This window comes from Astatotilapia calliptera, chromosome 23 (genome assembly GCF_900246225.1).
Source record: "Astatotilapia calliptera chromosome 23, fAstCal1.2, whole genome shotgun sequence".
NCBI lineage: Eukaryota > Metazoa > Chordata > Actinopteri > Cichliformes > Cichlidae > Astatotilapia > Astatotilapia calliptera.
The window spans coordinates 37,037,420-37,051,374 of NC_039323.1; the positions used below are offsets into that span (position 1 = coordinate 37,037,420).

The 13,955-nt window shown below is 39.8% G+C and overlaps 1 protein-coding gene across 4 annotated transcripts in view; it reads left to right on the forward strand.

Moving 5' to 3' along the window:
• Positions 1 to 13,955, forward strand: part of LOC113015675 (interleukin-1 receptor accessory protein-like 1-B) — a 333,561-nt gene that overhangs the window by 201,507 nt on the left and 118,099 nt on the right. For all 4 annotated transcript variants that reach the window (XM_026157786.1, XM_026157785.1, XM_026157787.1 and 1 more), the window contains one exon: positions 1,942 to 2,016. In XM_026157786.1, coding sequence (XP_026013571.1) covers positions 1,942 to 2,016 — 75 coding nt within the window. The remainder of the gene's footprint in view (positions 1 to 1,941; positions 2,017 to 13,955) is intronic.

The following is a 13,955-nucleotide window of genomic DNA, read 5'->3' on the forward strand; positions in this document are numbered from 1 at the left end:
GAAGAAAAAATGGAAAAGAAATGGAAACTAGGAAGAGAAAAGAATCACTAGGACCACAAGAGATTGCTGTAAAGGTTAACATTAGGAGATTATAGATGATCTGGTAATAGTAAAGTCATTAACTGAACACATGTAGTAAATTAGAGGAAAAACAAACAAATGGAGAAAGTAGATGTGAGTGTTATAGAAAATGTCAAAATCATGACATTTGATAGTGTTAGCATATACAGCAAGGCTGCGTAGCACAGACCTGTTAAATTAGTCCAAAGTAACAGAAATTAAGTAGTTAAACCTCACTCACCAAAACCAGAGTGCAGACTTATTCAAGGGTCAGTTTGTTCACATAAAATTCATGTTATTTGTCAGATTACACAGAAAAACACGTAGTGACGCAGACAGCTGCCAGCTACAGCCCCTGTGTCAGGGTCAATCTAACGTTAAGCCTTAATAAAATTAAAATCTGTTACTTAATAACAGAATAAGGCAGAAATTACAAATAAGTACTTCATAGTGACAGCCAAAGGAGGAATGCGCTACCACTGTGGATGCTAATTAGCAACAACTGTTGACCACAAGCTCCTTAAAATAAAGTGTAAGCACTATTTGTTACAAAGCTATAGATACTAATAAGAAACTTCCATGTACCAAGTGATATAAGTACCAGTTACATCACCTGCTAAAATGGGTGATGTAAAACTATCCTTTTCTTGAAAAACGAGCCAAATACTTCGACCAAAATAGTATAATTTTTATAATGTGTTTTACTGGCCTCGTCAAGACAGAATCTTGCCTGCAGCATCAGTGAGAAATCATTTTCAAAGGGTTTTGAGTTGCATCATAAAGCTCCCAGCTGCTATTTGCTGCTCTACACAGAGGCCAAATGAAGATCTGAGTGCCCACGAAGGATCGGTTGTTGGGATAACACATTTTATGATACCATCTCGCGTTGTGCTGAATTATATTACGTGGGATTTCAGCTCAGTTTAAATTTCCAAAAAACTCGCCTCCATCTTGTCGATCGACTCTCTAAACCCAGGCTCATTTTTCCCAGGTTCACCTCAACGATCGCTGCTGCAGTCAAACCGCAACTCATTTGTATGGAAAAAGAAAAAAAAGCCTCAACCCTCCGAGTATTTCCAAGCGTGCAAAGATAGAAAACCTCTCCGATGCCACTTTGAAGACTAGAACCAATTAGGGAATCATTATAATGAGGAGCCTCTAAGTGCACGTCTTTTGTTACTCAGCAGCTGTCTAATTGGAGTTGGTGCATTTCGAAGGGAGTTGGGACCGAAGGCTGTTCTCGTGTCAAATGTGATAGGCTTTTAAATCAGCAACGTGCTCGTGGCTGACATATTGATCATTTATATCTCATTGCTGGTCTCGGGCGGTTTTGTTTTTCTTAGGTTAATTTTAATATTACCGCTGTTGCTGTACTGTAAGCATTTGTGAAACTCCCGTGTTGCAGTCATTATGAGCTGTACACAGCTGAAAGGACAGCATCTCTTCCTGCAGCTCTCGACCTTCCCGTGCCCACTGCAGCTGCAAATGTTTTTGTTTTGTTTTTTTACCTGACATTACACGGTGTTTTTGGAAATGGTTGAGTAGCTGCACAGCCCCTGTATATACAAAACAGCTTGTAATGTATTCCGTGTTGGCACCGTATCGTGACTTACTCAAAGAATGAGTGGCATTAGTACTGAAGTAGCTTCTGCTTTGAAAGCATGCACACTGATATTTAAAGCTTTGACTGGGTAATTCATCCTTCTTCTCCTTCTTCTTCTGTCCACTATTTAAATATATATATTTCCATGTGTTTGCTCCCATTTAAAGGACGCTTTTATTGTGGCCTTTAATGAATAAATCATACTCCCACAGTCCACCGAGGAGAAAAGATGTGGAATTTAATGCGCTCTCTCTTTCTTTCTGTTTGTGTTTTCACAGCTCCCCTGACAGACAAGCCGCCAAAAATCCTTTTCCCTTCAGAGAGCCAAATGAGCATCATAGAAATGGCAATAGGTAAGAAATCTCGTTTCATTCCCTACAGTGATCGCTTGTTTTATGAGGATACAGTGTCGCACTAGCTTGCGCTACACAATGGCATTGCTTCAGATTTCTAGATTAGCCAGTTGGCGCTTCAAAGTAGGTCCTGTTCTACTTTACTTTAGCTTTGGTTTTTTGGAGTGATGTGCTTATTTTGTCCATGTAGGATGAAAGTTTTAGAGTCAGATATTATTAGGTAACAACCCCAATGGTAGTTTCTTAATTTGTAGTGTAATACTTGGTAAATGTCGCCTTGCTGTTGCTGGGGATATTCTGCTCTTCCTCTATGAATATGCACCACATTGTTTCTCTTGGATACAATATTTTTTATTGAGGAGTTACTTCTACGTATTACCACTTTGCTTTTGCTCTGTTCTTTTTTTCTTCAGTATCTATCAGGCAATTAATGTTAAATATAATTAGCTTTTTTCATGTTCTACATTAAGGTTTTGAGTTGGCAGTATGATCATAGCTGATAAAATAGTTGTTAAGTTTGTTGTTATTGACCGCCACTGTTTTTGTCTAGTTGCTCTTACAGACCATAACACATTTCTGCCTGTTAAATTAACGCTGTCCGTTATCATTTCAGATGGGCAGGACTGCCTAGCTCCAACAATAATGTTAACACTAGCCATAGCTGCTAGCCCCTATCCTGATCATGACTTGCCAGAGAGCTAATAGTTAAATGGTAATGTTAACACCAGCTTGGTCAATATTAATGATAACAGTTTCGTCGTTGCTGAAACAGGAGATTTACAGGCCCCTAGAAATTTCTCACAAAGACAGGGGTGTCGGTCTTTAAGTTGCTTTAGCAAGTTTGTTCTGCTGCTGTTCAAGAGTTCAGCTGCTGGTGGTGGGAGGGGCTAGGGATAAGAGGGACTGTGTGCCTGTCTGTCTGTAGCTGCTGTGTGAAGTCGTGTGTCTGCAGGAGGAGGAGGGAAAGATGTCATTGTTGGTATAAACAGCTTTGCAAATGAATATCTAATTTTTAGTACCAATTATTATTATCTTAGTAAAAATCCCACTCTGTATAATTGCCTCCTATATTACCCATGGTATCAGGAAAGTGCCCTCTTGTTTTCAGAATTGTGGTATAGAAAGCTACTGGAAATATCAGTTCTGGTGACATCCCTACCAAGCACTGTTCAATATGCAATATTTCAATTAGGTCTTTTTACTTTCCTGGCCCTTTTGTGAATGGACCTTGAGTTTTTATCAGGAAGGATAGAAGATAGAAAAGGATGAGTCATTTATCACATCTGTATATGAAAAAGAAAGTGATTCACTTGGTATAAAAGCCGTGTCCGCTGTGTTTCTTTCTCCTCCAATCCTATGCCTTTTCATTGTATTCACACTCATCACATCTATCTTGGTTATTTTGTGCAACACTGATGCAGCTTGTGTTTGTTCATCTTTAATGAGTCAGTACATAATCTCTCTTCGTATCATCTTCAGTGTATTATGTTAGCAGCACTCCAAGTGATTGCCTCCAATTCCGCCTCATGTGGCCGCCTCGGTACCTTTCGTTCGCCTTACCAGCTTTGGATGCAAGGGGGGCTCATGGGAAAATTCCCGCTTTGTGCCTTATTGGGCAAAAGCTCGGCTGTTGGTGGAAGAGAAAATGGGTCACGATGGAGGCTTCCTTTGAAGTAAATTTGTCATGGGCGATGAACAAAACGGTCTCGCAGAGGTAAAACGTGGCAATGGGAAAATAGGTGCAAGTCATTGTAGCCTTAAATTGATGATGGATAAAAGTCTCCCTGGTTTTCTTCATCTGATTAAGTTTTCTTAGTGGATAATGATGGTTTGCAAAATCCATTACCTGATAGCTTTGAGAACAGGCAATAAAGGTAGAAAAGATATGTTTTTACTAAACTGTACTTTTACTGTATTTTTCATCAAAAGAATATTTTGAGCCCTTCATTTTCACTGCTAATTGTACCAGGCTGCATTTAAAGGGCACCTATTATGCACATTTTTGAGCACATGCCTGTAATAAAGTAGCATTGCATTATTCAGAATTATCTATCTTTTTTATTATCTGTACAGCAATTCATGTTTAAGCTCCATGAACTATCCCTTTAAGGTAACTCTCTTCTGATTGGCTGCCCCTCATAAAAGATGGTTTGTGGGTGTGGCTTCCGTTCCGTGTCTGTGCCATATTAGGCATGTATGCGCTCAGTGATGTCATACAGAGCCAAAAGTGGAATAAACAGTATGAAATTTGAGCTTTTGGCTTATATAATTATAATAATAATAATAATAATAATAATAATAATAATAATGGATGCATTTATATAGCGCTTTTCGGGGCCCTCAAAGCGCTTTACAATTCCTCTCACATTCACACACTGGTGGAGGCAAGCTACAGTTTAGCCACATCGGCAACCTTCCGGTTACAAGACAAACTGCCAACTCTTTGAGCCATGATCGCCCCACATATATATTACTTATTCATACTCTGACTTCATGATTTGAATCTTTCCATGTTTCATATGAGAATCCTGCCACTGTAACAGCATGAAAGATCCCCTTTAAATTTGCATTTTAGTTTTAACTGGTTAAGGATTAGCCAGAATTCTGTAGGGTTTTTTTAATGCTCCTCACCCACCTCTGCACCCTTTGATATTCTACACAGAGTCAGCAGCACTGTGTACATAATATATGAACACCTATTTGATTCTCTGCCAGTACAAGCTCCTATCACTTCTTCTCAGTGTTGGCCTAGTGCGCTTTTATCATCCACAGAGAGCCCAGTCAAACCCAGCATATCCTTTCAGGGTTTATGGCAGCTCGGGTGGAATTTTATTTATTTATTTTTATTCTTTCTTCCATAAAATATAGAAGAACAAATGGCTTCAGCTGACAGTTAATTAGGCAGGTGAGACGGGGAGAGCGACGAGAGTGTGAAAAGGCAAATGCGGAGATACACTTTTCAAGCGCTCGCTGCGGAACTCGAGGGAAGAACGGAGAGAGCAGAGGGATCTGTGGAGTGGGGGTCCCAATTAATCAGCATGCACTTTCCGTCCACTTCTCTGTCTCCTAATGGATGTGCTTCCTCAGTTATAACTGATTAAATTTAAAATGCTTGATTAAAACATGTTGTGTAAATGCTCTTCTCATGCAGGCCCTCAGTGGGCATGTCTCTCCGCTGCTTTCTCTGTGGGACAGATCAGATACAGTTCGCGTCTGTAATTCAGTCTGACATGTCACTGCACACTGCTTTCACTCTGTCTTGTACACATAATCGACTGGAGTACAGCTAAGCAGACTTACTGCAGGACAAGTGTTTCTACTGTACTGCTAATCTATACGCTTTGTAAATAGTTTAACAATTTAGGGTTGGGGGGAGGTTCGTTTCCTTTATGCATGAATATGTTTTTGGTAATCTTACTAAATTCGTTCGTTTTTCATCTATGTTCGTAAAGCGGACTCAACCATGGATTGAACCCTAACCAACCAGCTTTTTTGGGCCTTTATTCTGCTGCTGCGTCTTCCAGATTTGATTTGTTATAATCCTATTTTCTATGCAGAGCTAACATGTCACTCCCGGCCTACCTATCCTGACATTTTACTTCAGCTTAGATTGAATTTACGACCACTGTGGCACGCCGCCTGTGATGTTCATTCAGGGAAAACCCAGAAAGATCCCCTGTGATCTTGATTGGCTGTTGAAACTTCAATCCCTTCACCTCAATCCTCGGGATATCACACTTCATCCCCTGCCACTTGACATTATCGTTCGACAGCGAGTTTTCTGAAATTGCAGCAGAGGAAAAAAACCAAACTTTTTTATTTTCTTTTTTATTGAGCCTCCTGTTCAAATTCTACCTAATCTTTCAAGATTAAAAACAAGTGCTTCACTTTAAGAAGCTGTTCTACATCACCAGTCTCTAATATTTTGCAAATCTCAAGAGTTGTTTTCTGTTTCAGTGATTAAATTGATTATTTTGGTGTGTTCGCTTTTTCATCCCAAACTTCTTTGTTTTGGATTTTGTTTGTTTCCCAAAGTGTATTCTGATAGTCTCTGGGCGGATGGAAGTGAATTTATGGTTTTCAGTTAACAATGTGGGGTAGCGCAACAACAAATTGTGAACACAGGAAAGGGTCAAAGGTCAAGAATACACCCTGGTAAAAGTAGATCCCTGTACTCCATTTAGGATGCTCCAGAAACCAGTTGATATGTCTGCAACATTTTGAATGGCTTTCTCTCTGTGTACAGGACATCTTTTTACACTCTCGGATTGCACTAAATTGTGGCCAAAGGAAGGTAGACGCAACTATTGAGTGGCTTTAGTCTTGGACTGTGTTTTCATTGTTTGGTTTGGCACCATTCATGTGCATTTGCTCAAACTAACATTTTGCAAAACAGGAGCAATTTGCATCTTTTCACGCCCACTTGTGTTTTTTTCCACTGACCTTACAAGCCATCATGCCACATCTAGCATTTGCTTCCCATTCTGTCTGAACACACTTTTACTTCCAATTAACAGTACACAAAGCCAGGTCTACAAAGAAATGTTTTCTCACTTTGCTGTGGAAGAACTTGACGAGTCTGCACAAAACACCCACAATGAGCAACCAAACATCACAGCATTGAATTGAAGTACCGATGCCAGGCGTAGGTTCCAGTATAATTAAACCTTCATGTGTGCTTATCTTTTCTTCAATGTAGCATCATTCCACTTTGTGTTTATAGATGTAGAATACGTATAGATGATGAGTGGTAGCCTATTGCAGGTTTTTATTGCTGGTACATGCCCATGCTATGGTGTTTTTTTTTGTCCTGTTTGTACTGACCAGCATTTTTCTGATGTAATATATATACAACTGGAAAAAAAATAGTCCTGGAAATCTATACTGATACAGACGTCAGTCGACGGAAATGAAAATTATCAACCTACAGAGGCCTGAATTCAGACACCCTGAAAATCACAGACGAAAAATGATGCAGCAGGCTAGTTTTTTTTGCCAAACTTTTATTGCAGCTACTCAAAATGGTACATCTAGGCCCCCATGTTCTTGTGTGCATGCCTGACATAAGGGCACGCTCCTTATGAGACAATGGATGGTGTCCTGGGGGATCTCCTCCCAGATCTAGACCAGGGCATCACTGGGCTCCTAGACAGTCAGAGGTGCAAACTGGTTTGGATGGACCAAAAACATAATGTGCCAGAGGTGTTCTGTTAGATGTATGTCAGGCCAGTGTGGGGCCAGTCAATGGTATCAATTCCTTCATCCTAAAGGATCTTCCTGCACACTCAATGGGCATTATCAAGCACCAGGAGGGGCCCACTGCACCCGTGTAGGGTCTGGCAATGGATCTAAGGCAACTAACCAACTAATGGCAATCTAGGTCCTGTTGGCTAGCCTCTAGAGATCTGTGCCTCCTCAGACCCACCCCCAAACCAGCCATGCTGAACAGGGATACAGGCAGAATAACGTTCTCCACAGCTTCTCCAGACCAGTGTTGGTCAAGTTACTTGAAAAAAGTAATCAGTAACTAATTACTGATTACTTCCCCCTAAAAGTAATCCTGTTAATTTACTGATTACTTATTTTCAAAAGTAATTAATTACTTAGTTACTTAGTTACTTTTTAAAAACACGATTTACAACCTGAATAGGTAATAAAGCGATAGATCTTTCAGCCCAATTCTACTTTTTCTGCATAATCCATCATATAAAATGTAATCAAATGGAAAAGTCTCTTTTTAAAACTTTTATAGTTTTATTAGTTTTAATCTTTTAACTTTATGCATCAAGCAAAAATGTAATTACATGCAACATTCTCTGACTGGAAGAAATGTGTTTAATATTTAAACCTATTTTCTACACATTCCAGCACATAAATTTTTTTTTTTTTGTGTGTTTACACTCAGTCTTTCAAATAGATGCAAGTAAAACACAGCAGAAAATAAATAAAATCAAAGACTAGCGGTCTTTTTGCTCTATTTTCACCTGTAAAGCAGGAGTTGGGTAGGCGGAGGTATACCCTGGTGCAGGTGTGCCGCAGCAGTCAGTGGAAGGATACGGCAGTTTCTCTGTGAGTTTCCCATTATGTCGCACTCGGTGCTTGCTTGGAAGTTTAGGGGTTTTTTTTGCTTTAAAAAGAAGTTTTCTTCCCACACACAATGGACACTAATGTTTTTGTCACTTTTTATGGAATCAAACTTAAAGTAAGGTCAGTACTTCCATGCTTTAAACTAGAGCTGGGCGATATAAGATTTTTTCATATCACGATATGTTTTTTTCATTTCAGGCGATAACGATATCTATCACGATATAAGCCAAATAACTATATTTGTAAGATTTAAATGTGCCGTTGCTCACAAGTAAAATGTGAAATAATCAGCAGCTTGTTTTTATTTAAATATTTATTTCCCATAATAAGTTCAACAGGGTAGATGTACTTAAGGAACATGAGACTTTTTCAGATAAATAAAGGCAAATATTGCAAACTACACAAAAGGCAGCCGCTAAAGCGTTTAAGTTTCAAAATAGAACAAACGAAACAGACGACTAAATTGTCAATTCCACTTAGAAACAAAATATTAATTCTAAAAATAAATCTTAGTTTGTTTTACAGAAGAACAGACAAAATTGACTAACTTTTGTCAATATCAAATAAACTGAGAACTAAAAGGAAATTCTCAATCTCTCCTTGTTGTATAGCTGAGCTTTTCAAACAGTTTTAACAGTTACTTTAGTCTGACAAAAGCCGAATGACGAATTAGCGCTTCCAGTCAGAGACTGAGGCTACGTCCACACGTACACGGGTATTTTTGAAAATGGAGATTTTCCGTTTTCGTTTTAAAAAATAATCCCGTCCACACATAAAGGCAGAAATGAAGGAAAACGCTGCTATGAACATGCCAAAGCAGCAGGTGGCGCTAGATTCCTAACCGTGCAGAAATGTTGGCCAATCAGAAGTCTAGAAGCCTTGGTGGGAAAAAGTAAACAAAGCTGGGGCATAGAAGCAGAACCGAGTCATATGTGTGGAGGGACAGTAACTGTGTGTATATGTAAGCATTTAAACACTGCAGAGAGTAGAATTAACAGTAACAGTATTGTAGAAATTCATTTCACCGAAACAATAACGTGGCGCACAGTGTGACGTCAAAAAATGCGCACACCTTTGACACTGCGTTTTCTCCGTTTTTCTAGTCCACATGTAAATGCAAAAACGGAGTTTTCAAAAATATCCACCCTGGCCGGAGTTTTTAAAAATCTTCGTTTTCAGTGACCAAAAACGCCGTTTACGTGTGGACGAAAGGTGCAAACGCATAGAAAAATCTGCGTTTTCAAAAATACCCGGGTACCTGTTGGACGTAGCGCACGCACCAGTTTATTGTATTTCCAGACTTGCTTTCGGCACAATTTACTACAAAATTTACTACTACCACTCTGTTTTTTGTCAGACTTGAAATAGCCGAAATACCTTCACACTACGGAACTTCTATGGCTCTTCCGTTTGACAATCTCTCCGGCATTGGAACCATCATCTGTTTTCTCTTCGGTCACGCTCGGTTGATTTTTCTAGTCGGCACACTCATTTCCTTCATTACCCGGGCGGTACGGTGGCTGGCTGCTTCCCAAACAAATACACATGTGCGGCTTGGCACTTGTGCTGTACGTAACAAGTCACGTGACGTGACGCTGCGGCTGTGATTGGTTCGGCTCTGCGCTACTTAATTTGGATTGGCTGTTTTTTTGTTTTTGTTTTGTTTTTTTAAGAGGACAAGAGCGGCGAGGTCTATCGCGATAGGTTAATTTTTCTATCGAGAAAAAGTTATATCGCGATACATATCGTTATCGTTCTATCGCCCAGCTCTACTTTAAACGCTGCACGCTCATACTCTCTCCCGTACTCGATATATGATCCACTGTTGATCTGCACACAGCTGTTGTCACGACCGTTACTCTTATGTCACTGTCATGCGACATTCTCACAAAAATGTCACGGTTTTAGTAAAGCAGTAACGCAGCGTTCCTGTGGGAAAGTAAAGGTAATCTAATTACCGTTTTTGCAATAGTAATCCCTTACTTTACTCGTTACTTGAAAAAAGTAATCTGATTACAGTAACGCGTTACAAGTAACGCGTTACTGTAATCAGATTACTTTTTTCTGGAGCCCATCTCTGCTCCAGACCCTTTCTCATCTGTCACATGTGTTCAGGGAAAACCTGCTCCCAGTTGTGAAAAGCAGAGGGTGCCAGTGGTGGACCTGCAGTTTCTGGTGTCCTATGGCAAATGCCAGTAAGGCTCCATAATGCTGCACAATGAGCACAGGGCCCACCAGAGGAGGTTAGAAGATCCATGCATTATTCAGAAATCTGATATCAAAAAGAAAGCGATAATCACCTGTTACAGCAAGTACAACCATCCATGTTCTGAATTTTATCGTTCTACAAAGAGTTTTGTTTATATGAGAAAACAATTTAATAGAAACCAGAAGATATGTAGCTAGGCTATACTTGAGGTCTCCACAATCCCAGGTATCACCTCACTACCAGTTATGACACTGACCATAGCTAAATACAAAACAGTCAGAAAAGATGATGAGAGAACAAATGTCAAAAAAAAAAAAGTAAAACCATTCCTGTTTTGGGGGGTCCACCTGTTGTTAATTTCATTAACATCAAAGCAACTGGAACCGATCAACAACCCCCTCTGCTATTTAACTGACCAGATCAATTTCCCAGCAGTTTAACTGACTTGACGCTATATTCTGATTGAAAAGTGTTCCTTTAATTTTTTGAGTAATAGATTTCTAACCACTAATGTGTGCACTGCAAAAGTTAAAACCTTATCACATCATCTCAGAAAGACTGATTGTGAAAATCCATTTGTTTTAGTCTCTATTGCAATCTGCGGGTCTGCACTGCTCTCAGAGGCTGAACTTTCTAATCTATTCATTGGTGTGTACATAATAACAACTTCAACTGGAAATTGGTCCTCAGTCACTCACAGGATGGAGTTACATAGTCCACTGACATAAACAGAGGGTACCTCAGTCAGAACAAAACCATTATTTTCCTGAATTAACTTATAAGTCAGTAGCCACATCAAATTAGATTTTGTAATCATTTGGTAATGATGAGGTTGGGCTGTTATTCCTGTGCAGGTCAGGTTGCTGTGAGACTCCCATTTCCTCTAAGCTGACTTACCCTCGCATTAAATCTAAAATCTAAACTGAGAGATATAATGAATTTGTGGGTTGTTGCATCCTCTGTCAAAACAAAGCATCATTAGGAAGAAATGATTAACTGCACCTAGCAGCAGACAAAATGTCAACTTTCACCACGCTGGCAGAATGCAGTTGAAAGTCGGAGCTACAGCAGATGCTTTTGAAATGTAAAGTCGTTGCTCGACGATCAGTCTATGATCATGAGTCCTCATCCCATTATTCTAAAACAGGTTTCTTCCTTTAGTTGTATGGATTTGAAATCCTAATGGTGGGCTGTTGGAATCACCTCCCATTGATTAAGGTATCATTTTCAATATTTTAATGATTAGTATTGATGTCTTGGGTTTTCTACTGGTAGTCCACAGTGGAATGAAGGTAAACCATGCAACAGATAGAGAGACATGTGTAGTAGATCATTTTAAAGGTAAATACCAAAGGTCCTAGAGAACGGATGTGAATGCTGAAGGGTCAGGTAGATATAATGATCACCCCAATTTGAAATCTATAAATTATGCTGTGAAATTGACTTTTTTTTAAGACCAGGTTCTCTGAATGCAAAATTGATCTTTTAGGAAATGTGAAGCCTCCAATAAAGATGCATGTGTTATTCCAAAATCTGATATCAAAAAGAGTGCTAAGGACCTGTTACAGAAGGTACAACCATTCCTGTTCTGAATTTAATCCGTCCACAAAGAGTTTTGTTTATATGAACAAGAATTCCTTCCGAACAAGACGACATGTAGCTAGACTCTGCTTGAGGTCTCCCCAAAGGCTGAACAGAAGATGACAACCAGGAGACATTCATGTTATCATGCTCTAAAAAAAAGCAAGATGGCCTAAAGGAAAGGGCATGGGTGTCTGCTGGACCTACACAGAGCCTACAGGGGTCAGTGTCACGATTATGTGAATCAGCCTTAAACCAGCAATCTATCTGAAGGCCAGGAAACGGGTTTCTTTCTTGACCTTTGTAAAAACTTTCCTGGCAGGCTTATGGTCTCAGTTGCTCATCTTGGGTCTGTATTTATGAATCTTGGTCATACAATGCTTCAAAAATGAGGACTATCCCTGGTACGCTCATTGGCTAACGACTTACTAATCACAAGTCGTTTAGCAATGACTGTGATGTTTCTTTTTTTTTTTTTTTTTTTTTTTGTCCCGTTTGGATCTTTAGCCATCAGAATTGTTGTCTTAAGGCCAAGAAAGATGCCAAGCGGATTTATTTTACCAAGTGGATCATCATGGCCTTGCCATATTGGTCCATTTGATTGACCTTTATTATAATTATGAATTTATTTTATTTTCAGTTCCTACAAACGGGACAGACATGACTGGGGGATTGGACAGGGAGAAAGAATGAAAGAAAGAGAGGGAGAGAAAGAAAACCAAAGGGGAGAAGAGACGGTGAGAAGGGGGGGGGGGAAGAAAGAAAAAAAAAAAACCAAACAACAAAAAAACCCCAAAACACCCAGGTCACCTGTATGGAGGAAAAAAAACAGAAGAGAAAGCAAACAACAAAGAGCAACATAATAAAAAAAACCGGCACCATCACAATAAACTAGCTAGCAGTAAATATCAGTAGATACTAAGTAATAAACGATATTGTGCAGCACGCAAGATAGACAGCGCACAATGTGCTTTGAGGCAGCAGCCAAGAAAGCTGTAGTCCGCGTCTGTGAACACCTGTGTGTACACCTGTGTGCACACCTGTGTGGATCAGCATGCTTGCATTCCAAAGGTTTCTCCATGTAACGATCTGCTAGGGAGTGTGGGGAGCCACAGCCCCGTCCTCCAGGGTATGAAGCAGGTATGGAGGAGATCAAAACTCCAGACATCCAGAGTGTGATGTTTCACATCCAGACCCACCCTTGCTGGTCACATCCGTGTTTTTTTTTAAACCAAGATTGGGACAGAAATGCCCCGTCTCAAGGTGTCAAAAAGAGATTCGAGAAACCAATGGACGGTGTCAGAAGAGCCCATAGTAGTCCATGTTTGATACTGTCTATGGTCACAGCATGTAAAACAGCTGGGTCATTGGTTTCTTAGAGGACTGCAGAGAAGCATATAAGCTTTGAACGATTTTGGATATCCAGTCTGTCTGCTTAGCCAATTACGTACAAAAACTAACACATGAATTCTGTTAGTCCTTCTCAATTAATCTATCATCTCAGCAAACATTTTCCCTTCAAGATTATGGTTCCAAGAACTAGTTCCAAGTTTTATTTATCATAGCATGATGTTCATTTGGTGAATTATGGTCGAATTAAGAGTGAATTTTTTTAAAAAGCATTATTTTATACGGTGGAGCAGCTCAGTGTTGTGTTCAGTACATTCTCAGGTGGGAAAACATCATCCTTGCACTTCTACCTTACACTAGGGTTATCATTTGAGGCAGGAAGTTCTCAACACACCACAAGACACATTTTTAGTTTCACAAAGAAAAAAAAAGTCTCTCTGGCTGTACAACACCTATTCCCAATATCACATACATTCACACTCACGTACACACCAGCCATCCCTCTAAATGTCACGGGCTCGGCAGAACGCTCCGTCGATGCCAAAGGTTCAGAGGCCCTGGGATCAATATTACATCATTTCTCTCAATTAGGGCATATTTATTCCCCTCAAGTTATTGTACATCTGTGAGTGATCCTATCTGCATTCCTGGCAAGTCTCCAGATGAGTCGAGGGCCCGAGAGGAGAGGAAGACAGAGTGAGATAAAGATAAA